Source organism: Amblyomma americanum, chromosome 10, assembly GCF_052857255.1.
Source record: "Amblyomma americanum isolate KBUSLIRL-KWMA chromosome 10, ASM5285725v1, whole genome shotgun sequence".
NCBI lineage: Eukaryota > Metazoa > Arthropoda > Arachnida > Ixodida > Ixodidae > Amblyomma > Amblyomma americanum.
In genome coordinates, this window is record NC_135506.1 from 17,101,742 (window position 1) to 17,122,390 (window position 20,649).

The 20,649-nt window shown below is 47.4% G+C and overlaps 1 protein-coding gene across 2 annotated transcripts in view; it reads right to left on the bottom strand.

The window, feature by feature from the left end:
- Positions 1-20,649, bottom strand: part of SMC6 (Structural maintenance of chromosomes 6) — a 63,484-nt gene that overhangs the window by 16,411 nt on the left and 26,424 nt on the right. For both annotated transcript variants that reach the window (XM_077640984.1, XM_077640985.1), the window contains exons 14-19: positions 18,509-18,613; positions 17,817-18,019; positions 6,749-6,965; positions 4,568-4,738; positions 3,936-4,073; positions 1,245-1,363 (exon numbers count right to left, since the gene is read on the bottom strand). In XM_077640984.1, the coding sequence (XP_077497110.1) occupies positions 1,245-1,363; positions 3,936-4,073; positions 4,568-4,738; positions 6,749-6,965; positions 17,817-18,019; positions 18,509-18,613 (953 nt within the window). The remainder of the gene's footprint in view (positions 1-1,244; positions 1,364-3,935; positions 4,074-4,567; positions 4,739-6,748; positions 6,966-17,816; positions 18,020-18,508; positions 18,614-20,649) is intronic.

Here is a 20,649-nt window from a genome sequence, read left to right on the forward strand (position 1 = left end):
TTCATCATCACCATCACTTGCATCCATTGCAGAAACAAGGCTACTTCCTTCTTGCTCCTAGCAACCCTGTCTCGCGCTAGTTGTCTGTGGCCACCTTATCACCGCAGACTTCCTATCTCATCCACCCAACCAGACTCCCACTGCCTTCTGCCCCCGTTTTCATTGGCCTTAGAATCTATTCTGTTCATTCGAGGCCATCAGTTATTTGTTCACCGAATTAGATGCCCCGCACTGCATTGAATATACTTGGCGACTGTTTTTCTTGGCAATGAAGGGAAGGGTACACAGGTACAAAAGTAACTTCTGTCGCTTGGGCAGCTGGCGCCATCTAAGGAAGCTTTTTGTAACTAGACGTGCCTAGCAAATTCATTGTAAAAAAAACTGGCACTCCCTTGACTCTCAACATTGAAAATTGGCACTTGTTAGAAATGTGTATTAAATAATTCTGACAATATAATACGTCTTAAAGGTGCACTAAAGAGGAATCTGAACTCGTCATTATACTGTGGGAACTTTATCTACACGTTCCGAGAATTCTTACAAACTTCGAATTATTGTCCTGTGCAGCCGATTTCTTTAATTGAAATCACAATAAATGTCCCGGCTCCCGCCCTTTTTTTTTTGAACTCAACGCTGTAGGTAGGAGGGGTCAACCAAAGCGTCAGCCAGTCCTACGGTGGCTTGCTGCTCTGCCATCGACGGAGCAATACGTAAATCAAAGAGACTACGTGTATTTTTATTTCCGTGGGCCTAATTTGAGGCTATATTGTCTGTGACTGAAACTGTTTATTCACAGAAGCCTAAAAAACAAAAAGCGAAAGCGAAACCGCCACTGGACTGGCTGAAGGCACTCCACAAATTGGTTGACTTTCGCCTACCTACCGCGTTCAGTTCAAAATAAAGCGGGAGCCGGGACGTTTAATGCGATTTAATTAGGGCAATCGGCCGCACAGGACAATAATACGAACTTTCTAAGAGTGCCCGGAACGTGTAGACAGAGTACCCGCGGTAAAAAGACGAGTTCAGATTCCTCTTTAGTGCACCTTTAACAGAAAACAAGTAACAGCAAGCGGGGACTACACTCTGCTGCATAGGAAGAGCGTATTTCAGCTCCACAGCTTCTGCTTCATTGCCAGAAAAAGTTGTCACAGAGTCCAGTAATAGTCAATCTCGTGTTTATCACAAATGCCCCTCGTGAAGGGCCTTGTATACTACAACACTTGCTTTAGACCAGGGTAGCACACCTGTTTTCGTCCACCGCTAACTGGCTTTCGACTTTCTTGATTTCTGCTGCAATAACCTCCAGTTTCCTTCGAGATGAGACCCGTTCTGGTGCAATTTTGGACGCTGCTTGCGTCAGCTCCTGCAGGAACAAAAGAGTAAAGGCTTACGATATGCATGCCATCTGACATCAACACTTAGCATAAGTGTACCACCTTAAATTGGTTTGTTTAAAAAGGATCGTCGTGACACACATCGGTACCTAACCACAGTCGATTAAAGGGACGCTGATTGCTTCGCTCTTTATAAAGGGTTATCTTAATTTCTATGCAGATTTCAAAATTGGATTTAAAAACTGAAGGTTTTTTTTTCCATCGCTCGATTCAGACCTGGGACATCAAGATGAAGAAGAGCTCCACGATCACAGTTTGGAAGTGAACAGTGAAAGTAGTGTCTTTGTCATTAGGAAACGGTAATGTGGTACATGAGTGCAGCCATTTGGCCACAGTGAAACATTACGTGTCTGCGGCTCAAACCCTGGGTCACCGACTGCTCGGAGCCGCTGCTCTACCAACTAGCCAGCCAGGATCAACTTCAAGCGGCAATGGAGGGGCAATGACAACTGCGACCAAACTGCAGTTGTAAGCACTTCACTTAAACTGGTACAGACACTAAACATTGATTGTGTGTTACCATATAGACGCATGTAAGGGCCGCACCCTGTTTTTCCAGAAAGAAATATTAAAAAAAAAATTAATATCCCTGTAAGGGCCGCACCCAAACTTTGCACAGGACCCACGCAGGAATAGAGTTCGAAATGCAAGTGCCTTGGCATCCGAGATCGGCTTCAGGTGCGAGCAACAGTGCTCTTGATCGCAGAGGCGACGCATGCGCACAGGAGCTTCCAGGTGCCGCCCACGGATGGCGCCAGAGGCCGTGGCTCATTATTATCATCGTCAACATTTTCCTCCGCCACGAGCCCCCGCCGGCTCCCGATATTCATATCGGCATCAGTATCAGCAGGTCCAGCGTTTTGCGGCTGTCAAAGGCACGGGAGTTGTGGCTCACCTTAGTTGTGGCTTTCGCTTGCTGCTGCCGAGCGTTATAGTTTTAGCACGATGGGCAAGCACCTTAATAGCTAGACGGCTGGAAGTTTGCTGTCGAACACGGCAAGCGTGCGGTGGGCAGGAAATTTGACGTGGCCGAGAAGTGCATCCGACGATGGTGGAACCGAAAGGATGCACTGAGGAACACAAGCTGCAAAAAGCGCGGTTTTCGAGGCAAGCCGTGCAAGTTTCCCGAACTGGAAGAAGAGCTGCTCAACGGCTACGCATGTACAGCAGATGTGCTACGCGACTTCTTGTGGAAGAGCGTGCATCAGAGCAACCAGAGCACAGCTATAGGGTGGAACTTTTTAGCACAGCACCAGCTCAGAGTCGGAATACACCGCGAGTGGCGATTGAATGTAGAATTAATGCCGCTAATTTCCTAATTGGTCTGTTTTCACTTTAAAAAATATTTTTTTTCAAAATCGCGTGTATGGGCCGCACACAGAATATTGACCCTCAAATCTGGAAAAAAAAGTGCGGCCCTTACGTACGTTTAAACGGTAATTCTTTGTCATGACACACAAGGCATTTCAAAAGCATTAATGAGGCAGACATGGCAATTAAAACAATTTGTTATTTATGCACAAAATGAAACAGAATTTGGCATATACATGAAACCTTTTATGCAGATTTCAAAACTGCATTTTATTCCAGGCTAACTGGTCTAGGTGTTATTTAATTACAATTAACTCTCTCGTGAAGTCATTCTCAGGACTACCCAAAGAGTGAACTTTTGAACTGTTTGCTCAATTTCACTGAAACTTGAGAGGTTGATTTACATCACTACTGGGACCATCTCTGCCAAATTTCTTTATCCGGTTGGGGGCTTTTCCTGAACACTGGAGTGCCGAAAATGAAGGGGGTGATTTTCAATCTTCAGAGTCCATTTTTCTCAGTGAACTGTCAGCTTAGGAAAACTATCGTTCCAATATTACAAACAATATTAGCATTGTAGCAGCCTTTCTAGAGCTAAATTTTGTGAGCAACACAAATGTGTGCTCAGTTAGCTTATCTTTTCCTTTTTTTTTTCATAACGAAAAATGAGTTTAGAAATATTGCCAAAACGAAAAACTTTTTTTCTGCACCTGGGCCTCCGTGTATCCTGCCGGGAACGGGCATCAGTACGGGGCACACACTACCCACGGCTCTGGCGCCATCCACACCTTTCACAGCTGCCTTTCACAGTCAAACAGTGGCTGTGGCACCTAAGTGCACTTGAAGCCACATGAGGCATAAAAAGCTCTAATATTACAGCGCCTTGTTCATTTGTCCTCTATCTGGCTCTTGTGGCCTGCTGGAGTAAGTTCTGGAGTGACATAAAATGACAAAGCAGTGAATATCCTGCAATTTTTTTGTGTCTCAGGCGACCTGAAACCACATTTGGCTGTTGGAACCAAGACAGCAGGAGAAAAGAAATTCGAATATAAATTAATAACCGAGCACGGGTAAATTCCAAACGGTGATTTATGTGCGCTGTCTTGCGCACCATTCCGAACAAGAGAACATGCATTTGATTTCTGTACTCTGTTCAGCAACTGTTCCCATTCACTGCCACATCCCACTCCAGCTTCCCGGTGCCAATCTAGGCCAGCGGCGACTACTTACTTCAACTTGCTGGCCAATGGCTTTGAGGTCACTCTCTACGACGGACTGCCTTTTCTCCACATTCTCCTTTTGCTCCGTGAGGCTCCGCTTGTGGGTCTTGACCTTGTGCAGCTCCATGTCAGCTTCGATCAACTTTGCCTGCAGCCAAAACAGAAACCGAAAATGAGTGACATACTGCACACATTTAACAGCAGTAATACAAAACTGCAATACAGACAAATGGAACAGGAAGATATGCATGATGTATTTACTTGCACAACGAATGCACTCACATATGAAACACATCCCTATACTAGTCACTGTTATGCAGGAAAGTTTCAGTTGACCACAGTGCAAATTTTACCCCCGAAGTAAGTCCAATGTGCTTCGCAGAATCTGCTAAAGTGGATTACGTTCAGAATTAAAGAGTAATTACTCATTAGCATTAACCCACGTGCAGCCACAGAAAGTAAAGCTAAAGTACAGTCTTTACAGTGACTCCGCAGTTGTCACTAATGCCTCACGCATCTTTACAAAGAACAGACAGACAACCAAGATTTGGTGTCAGCACCCTTTTCCATAACTCACTGTCTACTTGTGCAAGGTTCACCTTCCAGAATGTTCCCCCCTTGATGAGCAATGCCGCACAGTACCTTGAGGCTGTTGCTGACTTTGAGCAATGAGCTGCGGTGGGCGTCCAGCTCTCTGAGCTTAGCAGCACTAGCTTTCACCTCCGCGCGCAGCTCCGCCTGCTGCTCCGTGAGAGTTGCCAGTTTCTTCTCAAAGTTGCCGATGTCTTCTTTGAACTCCTTGAGGGTGCTCTCCTGCGTTAATAAGAAGCGAAGTCATGGCCAGTACATTTTCACTGCATCCCAGTATACCCCAATTCAACCTCTCCGCACAAAAAGTGGCAATGTTCTGACATTCATGCTGGTGAGTTTGCATGCTGGATTGTGCCACATGGATCTCAACGTGGCGCTCCAAATCTTAAACCTTCAGAAGGGTAGATATTTGAACTTGTTGGTTCATGATTCATGTAAAAAAACATAGTGCTGTGTGTGTCCGTCTTTCTTAGTCCTCGTCTTTTTATTGTGCTATGTTTTTTCCCCTTCAGTTGACACATTAAAAAAAAAAGCTTTCGCAGAAAACTGACGCAGAAGCCAGAATCACTTTTTAAGTGACACTAGCCACGATTGGTTAATGCATTCTCTGAATGGCTGTCAACATCATCCTCAAAACTAATGCTCCACAGTATGGTTCCAGAGGTTCAGCGACACACCTGCGAAACAGGGAAATTAAGCTTCATCTGCCGTGGTTTCAGTGCACCTCCTACGGTCACTTCAAGCTGTGAGCAATGCTACATAACAAAAGACAACGCCTATCCAACTGATGACAGATGTAATCCAGAATGCAAGAAGTGCTAACTTATCTGTGAACAGTCACACACTTCAAAGAAGCCAGAAAAAAAGAAAGGACAACACTGTTTCATAATTAAAAATACTGTTCACATTTTTTTTTTTCCTTGCATGCCTCTGCCAACAGTCAAGCATCACAACTTGAGATGAGCCACAAGCACCGTTTGCTAAAGCATCGGTTAGGAGCGTAGCAGTTCAACCAGAACACTATAAAACATCCTCTACACTGAAAAGTTATGGACAAGCTGGACCTTCAGAACCCCAAAGCAACTTTGCGAGCTCGGGGTTGGGAGCGAAAATGCCTCATCTTTCTCACACCAGAGTTAACACTAAACATACGCGTTACACACTCTTAATCGTCCTGTGAGTTTGTTTAACCCCGCGCAAAAAAAAAACACGCACTTGACCTTCAAGACCTGTGTTAAGCGTGTTCAGTTTATCTCACCGCAATTGGCTGACGTCATTGACCACTATTCAAATAATCGTCAGATCGTACCATGGAGCAGGAAGCACCTTTTGAAGCGAACAATGTTCACCCCTCCGTCACACGAATGCAGCTAACGATTGCTTTTGTTGATGATGGACGGAGGTTTGAGCAGATGGGGGCTGACGTGTGTGGATGTACGATACAAAATTTCGAGTCCCGATACGAAATTTGAACTTTTTTGCCCGCATAATAAACCCGCCACCCAAATAGATGCCAACTATTCTGGAAAAAACCAGAAAACAAATGGATTCATTATGCGAGTAAATGCGGCATTCCGTTTTTCAACCTTTCCTGCCTTACACAGGTTCTCAATGAACATAATCTGCTTGCTATTGGAACACCTCAATCTACTGATACGTCCAACTTCAATTTGCCCTCAAAATTTCCTGTGCGCTGTTTACAGCCGTTTGCAGCACCATTTACAGCGCAATGAAGGCTGCGGCAATCTGAGCCAATCAGAACAGTGAGTGATGCAAAACGTTTTTCTCCCCACCCTTCACTGTGCAACTGGTGGCTCCATCCGTAGGAAGAAAGGACACTAGTAGCAGGAGACTGGGCTTATTCAGTAGACGTCATGTTACGAACAACAGCCTCCACAGTGCTGCATTCGTGAGGCCTTCCTTTGCTAACGTAGAGGATGAAACGCTCACTGTTCTTTTAAAACACCCTCCCGAACTACCTTTTCAGTTACTGCAATAATTGTTTAAAAATAGTCGGAACACTGCTGAAATATTTGAGGGACTATTTGTTGCCTTCCTGGGGCCTGACTGGACAAGAGAGCTCCACTTTTCACAGTTCTGCAAACAACTTGTGAGAAGAAGTATCAACTCATGTGCAGCAGTAACATCCAAATCAACTTGCTCACGGGGATTCCGACTTGCCCGCATAACACCAATATCGCACACACTCCTGCTGCACTGTTGAGCACTGACCAGCACAGCAATGTTGGTTGGCTCGTGGTCTTCGACGGCTTGCAGCTCACGGATCTGGCCAGCCAGATCAAACTCCTGCTGCCTCAGTGACTTCAGCTGGGCGTCCAGGCGACGCTGCTCTGCTTGGGCCTGTTGAAGCTCCTGCTGCCTCGAAGCGTGCTTGGCGGCAAGTTCTTGCAACTTTTGGTCCACACTCACCATCTCAGCTTTCCTTTCCCTGTGAAAAAAACCCAGAAAGAATTTTAAAAATTGCAAAGACTGCAATCATTGCACGTGTACTGCAACCCAACTTACTGCAACATAGTAAAAGCTTGTAAATTCAAAAGACTCAAAAAAATGTTCAAATGACCCGAAAGTTCAAATTATCGAATGACCTCGAGAAAACTTACGAGGGTCTTGGAAATAAATTTTTAATAATGAAGTCACAATTATGAAATCTTCAGGGAACATGTATTTTTGCACGCGTATCCCAAATATGTAATTTAATTTTATGTCCAATAAGCCCTTTTGCACTTATGCGACATGTTATGTAACATTTTGCCGAGAGTTTGAAAGAAATTCTGCTACAGGGAACTTGTTAGATTTTATGCCAGGCTTCTCTTGATATCAAGCTATGCAATAAGGGTAAAATTATCATCCTGGATGTTGTAGAAGATGAGTTACAGGATTTTGAAAGCATCACGAAAACAACTTTTTCTTCCAGTTTGTGAAGTGGCAAATTCAAAACTCTGTAACTCTACTTCTATGATAGGCAGGATAATAATTTTGCCCTTATTGCATAGCTTGATGTCAATACAAGTCAATGGCATGTGTTCTAGCAAGTTTCTAGCAGCAAGACTCACTGAAAGCTCATGGCAAGAAGTTACATAACATTACTACATAAGTGCACAAAGCCTCGTTTCACATAAAATTGAATCACATATTTGGAATCAGCACGAAAAAATACATGTTTCTTGAAGATTTCGTTATTGTGACTTAACAAATTTTTTTTTCTAAGATCACTTCCCCCCTTAACTCATCATGGCAAATTTATCTGGTGAAAGACCCGGGGTGCTGCTTTTGAGATAAGAAGGGTGCAACAATAAATATCTTTCATGTTTCCATCAGTGCTTTATTGCATGCATACTGTCAGGAGCATCAAAGCAAAAACTGCTCCAAAATTGTAAGGGCTTCCCCTGTCATTCTTCCTGGTTATGGTCAGGACCAGAATAGTCAAAAACCGACGGTCATCAGGTGGGAAGAACTCATTAGGTGGCTAAGCGGCAACAGTTGAGAGCTGGAGCCTGCTCAGGTTTCCACACGACAGTTGCCTTTATGATTTACCTGTCGGCATGTAGGAAGTCCCAACATATGCCCTATGGCCACGTCTTCAGATTAAAGAACGAAACATACGGGATATAATTTACACCAGCCCTGCATCACACACCTCACAAGTGGCACACATGTGAGGAGGCTTCATTGCACAAACAGTGAACGGCATGTGATGAGTGTGCAGTTTCGGAGCACTGGAGTAACAAAATCATGTGGACGGAGGCAGAGAAAACAGCTAAGCGGCGCCAAAGTGGGAAGAAGCAAAAAGATGGGGGAAGGAAACAGCAGCGACATGCCAATCAGCGCCCAGAGTGTCAGTCGGCTGACTGATGCCGGTTGGGCGAGCCACCATTGTTGAGGGCTGGCGCGAAGCACCAGAAAAGTGAAACGGAAACTAAGTGGCTGGAGTGTTCGCATAGACAGGGCCATCCATTCATCATCATCTCTGCCGTTTCATGGCATAGTCGGAGGTGCGCGGGCCACCAGGAACTCTTCAGCATAAAATTATGGTTTTGAATGGGGCTATTCCGACGATCTCTTGCCGCGCCGCTCACTCATGCTTGGAAGCAGCCTCCATTCGGAAGCCTGTTCAAATTAACCAGTGCCAATCCACAGCGCCCGAATTAGCAAATGTGCAACCCCATAGACTTAATGGACGCTGGCCACGACTGACCCAGCAGTTCGAATTATCTGGGTTTCTGAATTAACAAGGGTTGAATTAATGAGCTTTTGCTGCATTAGTAGAGTCAAAGCTTGTTAATTCGAACTTCAAGGGAGTGGCAAAAACTGACAAGAACCGCTTGCATACCTGCCAACTTGCCAATGTCAAAATTAGGGGGATAAGGAGGGCAGAACATCATCAAAGCAGTACTACTTAATGGTCTATTTTAAGAGTGACTTTGCAATTAAAGACTTTGCTCATTTCAGAAATTTTCCACGGCACATTTTCTGACCGCATTCTTATTCACCAACAGATATTTTGGAAGACAGAAGTTATGCTGCAGTAGTCACTAGTGCCATCCCATTTTTTTTCTGCCAAGCCATGTGTTGAGCATTCCAACGACAGCAAGTGTCAAAAGGTATAATTCGTTTGCAAGATTTGTTCAGAAGGAAATAACTCATCGGAATGTTTTTCCGTATCTTTATGAACAATGCACAAAACACGGGCCACCAGCGAGCACTGCTGTCCTTGCTCCGCGTTCCAACTTCCCCGACAGAAGCATGCCTTCGTTATTATCAAAAGAGGATGGCCATCAGGGTCACAAAATGCACGTACACATTGTTGGCAGTTTCAAACAAGCTTATTTTTAGCAGCGCAGATAATGCTGCAGGCCACGCACTGCATCATTACTTTTATCTATTGTGAGAATGCTGACCGTGTCTGGGTGGCCGTAGCGGCCACGGAGTTGAACCCTTCCTGCTTGCCTTTCACATTCTCACTACGCATTCCAACAATAGCGAGGAAAATGGCAAACAGCCCAGATACGCGCCATCAAAGCTCATAGAAACGCACTAAACCAAGAGGAAATTCAAAATAGAATTCCCGCACCACGAGACCAGTGCCAGACACACACTGTGCAGTTTCAAAAGCTGAATTGCAGGACATCGCTAATTTAAAAAAACTGGACAGAAACTGCATATGGTCATATAAAGGCGGCACTTTTTTTCCACAGTTTTTACAGGGTCTGCCCTTACATGAGAACAAAATTTTTCTGCAATATTTTTCCGACCACAGAGAGCCCTATTATGCATCTTTATTTTTCTGCTGCGACACGCATTTTTTGAGCAGAAGCTCAACTCCTCCCATGCAAAACCTCAAGATCATGTCGCTCTGAAGAATGACCTTCAAGCGGGGGAGCGGGGGTGTGGCTGTGACATTATACCATGTGACTCGCCACACCTCGGTGGAGCTATGCCATGCGGAGCCGGCTGTATTTGCTCGCCTTCGCAACTGCATTGAACAATAAGATTCAACGCTCAGCTCGCAGTTGCACTGACCCGCGTGACTCGCCGTTCATCTGATAAGATAATAAAAAGCGCAAAGCATTGCTTGACGTTCGCGGATAGCCAAGGAAGAGTCGCGCGCTGGAACCAGTGCTTCGGCTGTGTATCGTAGGTGGCTGATTGAATCTGATGATTCTGATGATCAAGAATGTGGACAGGGCACATTGGCGAAGGACAGAGCGAGAAAACATGCTAAGATTGAAGCAAAAAGTGAAATGAACGAAAGGCTCATCTGGAGAAGCAGCGGCAGCAACGGTGTGAATGACAGAGGAAGCTGGTAGCGGATGCTGCCATTGCCTCCACTTCGAAGTTAACCTGATTCTAACAGCAGCAAACTACTTTACAGACCATAAGACAGTCTTCCTTTTAATCACGCAACAACCAAGTCAAGTCACCGATGTGCAATAAAGTTAAACCACAGCAGACCGTGCCTGACCATGCTTAATCGAGCCTCCGCTCTGTAAACTAGGCTCAGCCAGGTTGAACACCAGCCAATTTATATAATGAATTAGCGCAGCTCCCACGAATCCTTCAAATACATAATACAGTCGACGACCAGCTTTTCGGACCCTCCAGGGACTGCAAAAACGACGAAATCTAATTTGAATGAAAAAATCACAAACTTGTTGCCAATATGGCGGCGGAAAGGGAGGAAGGAGTTTTGTGCGCTTTCTGAAGCTCCTCATGACTAAATTTCGCCGTGCGACGTGTGCACGGATGACGGCCGGTGACTGCTTTCACAAGCTTGGCCTGGCTGTGCTGCCCTCGGCATGTTGCTGATGGACCGATGTCGATGTTGCCGACGGGTTGGGACAAAGTTTGGACACAAAAGCGAACACGCCCGCAGAACGAACGGCTCGGAACGATGATGCGAAGATGGTGAACCAATAAGAACTGATAAACGGCCGAACCAAGTGCTCCTTCGGCGTTGGCCTTCAAAATTAGGCCTAGCGAATACAGTAAAACCTCGTTAATTCGAAATCGCTTAATTCGAACTTCCGGTTAATTCGAACTGACGGCCGGGTCCCGGCAAAGCCCTGTGTATTTCAATGGGTCAAAACTCCCGATAATTCGAATATGCCGGTATCCACGTCGGTTAATTCGAACTAGGCGCCGATGGCTGGCATTGCTCCTCGCATATAGAAGTCACCTCGCAGCAAATACAATGCGCTGAAAATTTTAAAAAATGCAGAATGATGAGAAAAAAAATAAGCCAGCATGCATGTCAGCACGCACGAGGTGAGACGTGAATTTCGTTGCCCGAACCAACCCTCCGGTGCATGCCGTAGCAGGTTTTCGCTGCCGGAGCTTCGAAGCATTGGCTCGTCTATTTTTGGCTGATGCGCGGTCACGCGGGTAGCCATCCTACCGCGGGCGCCGCCTATGCTCCGGCCACGGTGGCTCCGGCGCAAGCCGTTGCAGCAGGTCAACTAAAGGACTACCTTGCCGATTACTCGCTCAGCGATGTGTTCAATGCAGATGAAACCGCGCTTTATTTTAAGTTGCTGCCGAACAAGACTGTCAGTTACAAAGGCGACACATGTTCAGGCGGGAAGAGAAGCAAGGAAAGAGTGACGGTGTTGGTGTGCGCAAACGCGACTGGCACGGAACGGTGCCGCTTGCTAGTTATAGGCAAAGCAGCGAGGCCTCGCTGCTTTAAAGGGCTAAAAACTCTCCCTGTTGATTATACTTTCAACAGAAAGTCGTGGATGACGCGAGCAATTTTCACGGATTGGCTGCGCACACACGACAGGAAGTTCGCGGCACAGAACAGGAATGTTCTGTTCGTCGACAACTGTTCAGCCCATTGTGACATCAGCGGACTGAAGGCGATCCGTCTGGCATTTCTGCCGAAAAACACTACGGCTGTGCTGCAGCCTATGGACCTTGGGGTTATTAAAAACCTCAAAACACTGTACAGGCGCCACCTCCTAGAACGGATTCTTGTGTGTATGGACAGCGGCAAATCGTACGACGTCAATCTCCTCGGAGCCTGCCACATGCTGGCAACATCGTAGAATGCTGTCAAGGCGAACACAGTCGCGAACTGTTATCGAAAGTGCGGCTTCATTGAAGGCCCAGAAGCCTGCAGCACGGCAGAGCTGGATGCTCAGTGTGATGACTCCGTCGCGCTGCACCCTGCCTACGCTGCTTTATCGGAGGGTGTTGACTTCCAGAGCTTCGTAGACGTTGACAGCGGCCGTTAAGCGATGCCGAGATTATTGAAGCGGCCTGCGGTGACCAGATGCCGCACAACTCGGGCGCGGCGAGCACAGCTGACAGCGACGACGAGTCCGACGGAGGCGACGATCCATTGCCACCGCCGAGTGCATGTGAAACAGCAACAGCACTCGATCTGGCTGCGCGCTACTTCTCCGCCGATGATAATTCGGACGCTGCGTTGGAGCTGTTGGGCAAGTTGCAGACAATGCTTGTCGAGTCACGGCAAAGAAAACGAAAACAAATGCGCATCACCGATTATTTTTCTCTTTGATATGCTTTGCCAATCTGCTGTTAATAAACATGTTTTTGAAGCATAGTGTCATATTTAATCATTAAGCTTGCTGCTTACGCGAATGCATTTTGATGTTAGCTCCAACCGCATAAACAAATTAACTTTATTTCCTTCGACATTCGGGCTCTATGATTTTAATTCGCGCAATCGCCCGCCGCAAATGTGTAGTAGCGCGTAGTAAGAGATAACGATCTCAGATATGCCTGTTTTAGCTTCGGCCCGTGCTGCCGGGCGTGATGGCCGCTTTTTTTAGCGCCCGCTCGTTAATTCAAACTCCGCTTAATTCGAACAATTTTCCGGTCCCCCTCGAGTTCGAACTAACGAGGTTTTTCTGTATAGTCAAAATCTGAGTCGTATCCGGCGATATGCACCCTGCAGTGGCTTGTGTGTAATGAGAGGCGTCTTGCGTGTCATCGAAACGTCAGTTGTTTACGGTTTTACAACAGAAAAGCGTGTACGCCGAGCTCACTTTGAAATGCACTGCCATTTCCTTCCGCGCTTCGTTGCCACCTGTTCCCATATTCTGCACGAAAGACTCGGCACAGATGAATTCCGCGAACTCTGACTATTGTTCCAAGTTTGTGTGCGGCAGTCGACATTCAAGAACAGTACGAATTTGAAACCACGCGGGCGCAATATGCCGACTCGACACAGAATTCAGCCTCGCAATTTAAGAGTTCCCTTTAAGCTTGAATTTTGTTTTGTTTGATGAGTTTTCAATCTCTTGTGCAGTTTCAATTAATGAAGTTCCACTGTACACATTTTGTGGCGGCTTGGGTATTGGTGACAAGTGCGAACGGGGTCTGAAAAATCGAGCAGTAAATTGCGGTGCGTTCAAAATTTCAGGCACTCTTGTACACTGGCTCTATGGGCAATGTTGCTGTGCTGCGAAACAGCCCGAATCATCATGCATGTCCGAAAAATCAGGCATCCAAATTTTCGGTCGTCGACTAACTCATTTGGTAGAGGGGGATATCAGAACAGTTGTGGAAATGCGCAGGTCTCAGTGGTGCTTGTAACACCAGCTCGAGCCAGTATGTAGAAGTACAATCGCAGCATGTTTAAAAGGGACACTGAGAACAGACTGAAGTTGACTTTCCGTGATAAATCGGGCGTCTGAATTCTCGGTCGTCGACTGTAATCAAAGTAGGGATGATAGGTCATGCACCCAACGACCGGCACAAATTGACCGCATAAAGTAAAACAGGTTGCTAGGTCAGTTTACTGGCAAACATCACATGATTCTAAGTTAAATGTCAAAATCCTCCGAAGGCCTTGCACTCGAATGACAATAATGGCGCCTTGGCTGACAATTTGGAGAGGCGCGTCACGCGTGCAACCCGCGGCGGTCAGTGTGAGGTGGTGTTCGCCTGGCCTGCTTTTCCACGCATTTCACTGTCAAAGGCACTGTAGAAATAAATTAATACGTTCATTTAATGTCAGGTTTTTGTGTCACAGTAAACTGGTAAAAGGTTACACCTTTCAGAGTAAACCGTTACTAGGTTTAAAGCACTTTCACTGCGGCTTCGATGTTAAGCACACTAGGCGTAGCGACACTAGGTACCGTATTTACTCGCGTAATCCTTGCACTTTTTTTCCCTGAAAATCAACGCGAAGCTTGGGGGTGCGATAATTATGTGGAGAAAATTTTCAAGCAAATGTTTCGGAGTGTTAAATGCAAAGATGAATGGGTGCAAGAACAGGATTGTCAGGTCCGCAATTGTAAATATAACGAAAACATTACTTTCAAGCGTAACTTACCTTCATTATGAAAGTACAGGGTGAACGTAAGCTCAAACTGCTAAAGCACTTTATTTGCCGTGCGCAACCTCCCCGTCACTACTCGCGTTGCGTACGTCCTGCAGGCAATTCTACTCTTCATCAGAGTCCGTGTCGACACTGGAATCGATGGTTTCTTCATTTTCCGATGCTTCTTCGTCGTCCCACACCAGGTGGTCCTCGGTCGCATCCAGGGCGTTCGAAATTCCTGTTTTCTTGAAGCTTCTAACCACCATGTTTACATCAATCATACCCCATGCCTCTGATACCCAGCTGCACAGCAGCTCCACGGAAGGTTTTTTGATCTTGCCGCCCGGCATCAGAGCATGTTCACCTTCGGCCATCCATTCTGCGTACAGCCTCCAGACGTCATCTTTAAATGGCTTGTTCAAAGATACGTCAAGAGGCTGTAGCATTGATGTGAGGCCGCCGGGTATAACAGCCAGGTCCGTGCGCAGTTCCTTGAACTTCGCTCGAACCGACTCTTGAAGATGGCCCCGAAAGCTATCAAGCACGAGAAGCGACGGAAAAAGAAGCGCTCCCGGTCGCCGCCCCCACACAGTCTTCACCCAGTCCACCATAAGGTCCGCGGTCATCCACCCCTTTTCTTGGATGCGCACGTGTATACCAGGGGGGAGCTTTCCTTTCGGGAGGGTCTTCCGCTTGAAAATGACGTATGGTGGGAGCTTCCGCCCGTCCGCCGTCACGCCTAGCATGACCGTGCACCTCTGTTTTTCGGCACCTGTAGTCCTGACGTGCACAGTCCGAGCGCCTGTCTGTTCGACTGTCCTGCTGCAGGGCATATCGAAATTCAGCGGAGTTTGGTCCGCGTTCCCTATCTGGGAGAGCAAGAAGTTTTTCTCCTGCTGGATCCTGATAACGAATCGATGTAAGTCCACTATTTTCTCTTCATAGGCTGCGGGCAGGCGCTGGCAAAGCGTCGTTCGCCTCCTGAGCGAGAGTCCATTGCGCCGCATAAATCGTGTGGCCCACCCGTTACTAGCGCGGAAGTCTTGCGCCGGGATGCCCTCCTTTCTTGCGATTACGAGCGCCTGGTTCCGTATCAAACAAATCAATCGACACAACACACCCATCCGCTCGTCGAGCCTTGATATATTCCAGTAAAGAGGATTCGACGGCAGGAAATTTCCCAGTCTTCGGTCCACGGAAGGCCCGGCGCGTCTTACCAGTCGTATTGAGTTCGTCGTGCTGCCGTCTCCAATACCGGACGCAAAACTCGTTGACGCCGAAGTGTCTGCTGGCGGCGCGGTTGCCATGTTCCAACGCATACTCAATAGCTTTTAGCTTAAGCTGTGTAGCTTGCGTAGCGTCCCATGGCGAAGCGGCACAAAGAGCACGGTGCAACACGCAAACAGGGCAAACGAGGCCTACGAGACACCGGAGAGCTGGAGACACCATCGCAAAATGGCGTAGCGGTGGTGAGTGGATGAGCGGTAGCGGCGGTGGCAGCGGATGATAGCACAGTACCGCCGCCTAGTAGCACGCGCGCCCAACCATGGCAGTTAGTTGTGGCCGCAGTCAATAGATGGCGATCGCTACAACAAGGAGACTGCTCGCGGCAGTAATTTTGGGGGTGCGATGATTATGCGGGGGAAAAAAATTTTTCCAATTTTTGATAGCCAATGTGGGGGGTGCGAGCATTATGCGAGTTAATACGGTAAATGGTGCACTACTATACTCCATTTCATACATCAGGTGCAACGATGTGAAAGGTATGGAAGTAGTCCGGGAAAATAAAAGGAGGCGTGTTACTCCACGCTTGTTCTGTGCCCGAGTGGTCTATGGCACGAGGAAGCGACAATGTGTTGCCAGCAATAAGAGTGCATTTAATCATGATCATGACAAATGTGTCATGTGGTAAGCCTACACGCAAAGCATTTACTATGTTTCACTCACTCCAAATAATGCACTATTTTTTGGTCACGGATGCAAACAGTGCAAACAAGGGCGCTAGATTTGACAGCGTTGCACATGATGTTTGAAACGTAATATAGGGTGTGTATTGACCGAGCCTGGCGGGCACCGCATCGCCGCAAGGAAAGGCGCGCCTAGCGTTGGTGAACCCCATTCTAGTTTTTGCACAGCGTAATGTACTGCCTTTTCTGGTGCGAATGTTGAGTGTACAAGATGAGTTAGCAACACTGAGGCACCACGTGTTTGCAGTTCCATGCGGAGTCTGGCATGCACGAGACCTGCGTTGTCTTATCGAGTGCCACAGGCAGTCATCAACATCAGCTGCCAGCAGAATGAGTCATACCACGTAGGCAAAATTATGCAGTTATTTTCGCTGACTTTCTTTTTTTTTAATTACCAGCTGCAAAGTTGGGGGTGCAGCTCTTACACGAGTATACCATATTTACTCGCGTATTACCCGCACCAAAATCTGAAGAAAAAAAAAAGCGTTTAAAAAGCAGGGGGACGGATTATCTGTAAATTTTTTCTTGGGGGGGTCGGCCTGACGGACTCCCCCGTGTAGTCCGTCATCCTTATCATCGTCATCGACGCTTGTCAAGTCTATGAGGGGCCAACGAAAGACATAGCCAAATCCACATTCATAGCCTGTTTATTCTACCCCACACCATTGGCCACATTTCCTTCAGCCAGCGTTGTTGAGCCTAGTGTCAGGCGCTGTTTCGTGTACTGCACCCCAGTTTGCAGAGCTTGCCTGCTCTGTTTTGGAGTCATGAGTGAGACTCGGCGGCAGTGTTTCACAGCAAAAGAGACGCTAAAGATTATAGCCACTGCTGAAGAAATCGGCACAGAGCTGCTGCTCGTACTGGATGCTCGATGCTCGAACTGGATTCCTTCCGAGGCTACTGCACTGATGCAGTGAAGGCAAGCCTCGCCGAGACCGGCAACGGCCTCGTTACAATACCTTGTGGCACGACGTCCCTGCTACAGCCCCTCGACGTGTGCCTGAACAAGCTGTTCAAGGCACATGTGAAGCGGCTGTATACCCTGTGGCTGGCCGACGGCCTTTACGCCCTCACACCGACGAGACGTGTGAAGGCCCGATATTCCAGTGCTGTGCCAGTGGATCATGGATGCGTAGAAAGCGATACCGGCCAACTTGGTGCATAAAAGCTTAAAAAATGTGCCATCAGCAACAGCTTGGATGGTTCCGACGACGACTACCTTTCGAGAGTGACGATGAAGCCTCGGATGGCAGCAGTGACAGCGGCGACAATCGAGAATCTGATAACCAGTGACATGGTGGTGGTCGTTTGAATAAATGTTATGAAAACGAAATGATCACCGAGTGTGCAGTTGTATCTCTCTAGCGCTCATTTTTTTTTTTTTCAGGTAACATGCGGTTTATACCTGCGGCTTTTTTTTCTTTTTTCGTGGAGTTCAAAGTTAGGGGTGCAGGCTATACGCAGGGGCGGGTTATAAGCCAGTAGATATGCTAGTAGCTAAGTGACAAGGGGAGGCACTCACTGTATTCGGGCCCCCATGCTCTCTTTCAGCACCTCGGCCCGTCGCCTAACCGCAGAATAGTAGCGGAAGTCTGGAGCCCGGTACACCTGGTCTCCCTGCCGTGTGAACGCCTCCCGGCAGTTCCTTGGGATGGTTGCAGGATTACTCATCACATCCCTGGCCTCGGCGTTTGCCTCGATGAGAACGATTCTCTCCACCGACCTCTGTGCCATTCAGGAGGAAAGAAAAGAAGCGCATGAGCACAAGCGTGCAGACACCACATTTACCCATTCTGCTCAGCATGTTATTTGCAACAAGAAATGACAACAGAACAAAAACTTCAAAAACTTCACAAAGACACTTCCATATCTAAAATGCGCAACCTTTATTTGCATCTGTCAGCTTTCTGGGTACTTTGTCATCCGGCTTGCACTAGCGAGATTGCCCTGCGGCGGCAATACCTGTACTTATATTTTTTACCCCCAACAAGGACTTTGTTTTTAGACAGTAATAGTGGCCTTCTTGTTAGGAGCTTGTATTCTATCGATACAAGCCGACTTCAGTTTCTCCTCAGTGTCCCTTTAGCAAAGCAAAATAATATGAAAGCAGTATAAAAGCAACAAAGTGCAGGATGCAGACACGCACAGATACAGGCCCCCAAGTTCCATAATGAGAAAGCCAAATCTAAACTGCAAAGCCAAGCGAAGCGTCACCTGATCAATGATGCAGTTGACCACATCAGCATCTTCGATGACCAGGTTGTCCAGAAGGCTGATATATCTTGATGAGTACATGGCTTTGGACCTGTAGTCGTAAACCTGAGAAAAATAATTAAACTTGATCAATTTGGACTTCAAGGGATAAGAGAAAATGTCCGAATGAACTGGAATGTGAGAATTTTTTGGAAGTTTTCTTCATTACATTCGTTAGCAGTTGTGTAGCAGTCCTTGTGATCTAAGTATTTTTACTTTTCAAGCCTTTTCACTAGGCATGTGCGAATATGTGATAATTTCAAATATTCGGTCGAATAGTACAGTATTCGATGATCGATTATATCTGAATGTTTGGTACTCGAAATCTCTAAGTATTTGTCTAGAGTGAATAACGCTTCTGGAACTCTTGCTGTGTGTGGTTTCGGTTCAGCGTGCCTCCTCCGGAATAGCTTCTCGGCGAGCCCGCAACCGAAGGCTCGACTTCGCGCCGTGTGCCTGTACAGTCACTGACAGTTTTTTCGGACTCCGAAAATTCGGACATGCTTGATTATTCGGACTGCTTCGCAGCACCGCCACTCTCCCCATTGACCGTAAAGTATAACAACTGCCGAAATTTCGGACACCGTGCAACCTCTCGTTTGATTTTTCGGGCACTCCTTGAGCCAACTCAATCAACAGCATTTGCCCCTACCGACTCTGGCATGGTTCGACTCACTGAACGCCATTTTTATTTTGAACTGTGCCTCCTTGCTGCCCCAAGAAGTGGCGCTACAGCAAACGCCCGCTCATCATCATTTCTGCGTGTTTTGGTAGTGGCTTCAGCAGTTCCGGTCTCAGCTTAGTCGCCTAAGCACCTAAGCCAAGCCTTGCCAAGGTAATCCAGCAGCTGATTCGTTTCTTTTTTCGTGTACGCCGCTGCAAGTAGGCCATGTTTTTAGTTTGTGCGACTGGTTGCCGCAGGTGTTTGCCTGTGTGCTGTGTTGAGGTTGTGGTGATCCAACTATGCACACGGAAACACTGCGTCAGGTGGATAATCGCGCCTAGAGTGCCCGCGCAGTCTGCAGCGGGGAATGCTGGCAACCATGGTGAATATACCACAATGACAATGGCTAAATGGCGATGAAGCGGATCCCGTGGCAGCCCAGGATCTGCCGTTGTCCAATGTGCTCCCGCTGACGACGGAAATGTTCTTTGAGACCTGCGCACTGGTGGCACTGCGATTCTGAACACCATCTCGTTTGACAGTTTCTCAGATGATGACAGTGCTGTGCTAACGTGCGCAGAACTCGACGATGACGAAATCATTCGTCAGATTTCTGAACGATGACGCGCCATGTGTGCTGCTGCCATAACACGCGGACCTTGTACATGCAGTGACAGTGCTTTCAGCCGCCTGTAGTGATCGCACGACCCTCTCTGAGAATCAGGCTGATCTGACTGCACATAAACGGAGCAGTGCGCAGCAGCACATTCACAATTTATTTAAGCCTAGTGCCGAGCCCAAGAAAGTACGTGAAAATAACGGGTTTCTTCTTTTTTTCTTCTGAACATGTTTTTTTTTCGGACCCCTGTTTATTCGGACTTTTCCGCGGTCCCTGTGAAGTCCGAATCAACGGTCGGCGACTGTAATCCCTCACTTATGCCGGAACTGGTCTGCACATGCTGGCGACAACAGACGCAAGCAGGCAGAAGCGCAGGGCCCAGAGCTGCACTTGCCACGTGCCTGCAGCCGCGCTACCCACGGTGTACATGCGCTGTAACCGGCACGATGACGCGTATCAAGACATCATAGCGTGATAAGCTTCCACATACCGCCAGTATGTGCACTCATTGATTAGTTCCAATGGGGTAGGCACGCTAACAGCTGGCAGGCATCCGACGTCCGGTGCCGTCTTCAGGGAAATCTGTGCACGTGCAGTGGCTTCTCGAGGAAGTGGACTGTGCTATGTTAAATATCTCTAATTGGAGGACGTGCGGCTCCCTTGATTTCCGAGGAACAAGACTGAACTGACATGCAGCTGCCAGAGCCGCTCTTTTTTGTGTGAAATTTGCTAAACAGGTGCAAGCCCAAAGGGAGCTGGCATAAGCCATGTGGAGATGAGTGCCCCTTTCCGACGCCTGACATGGAGTGGCACTGGGCG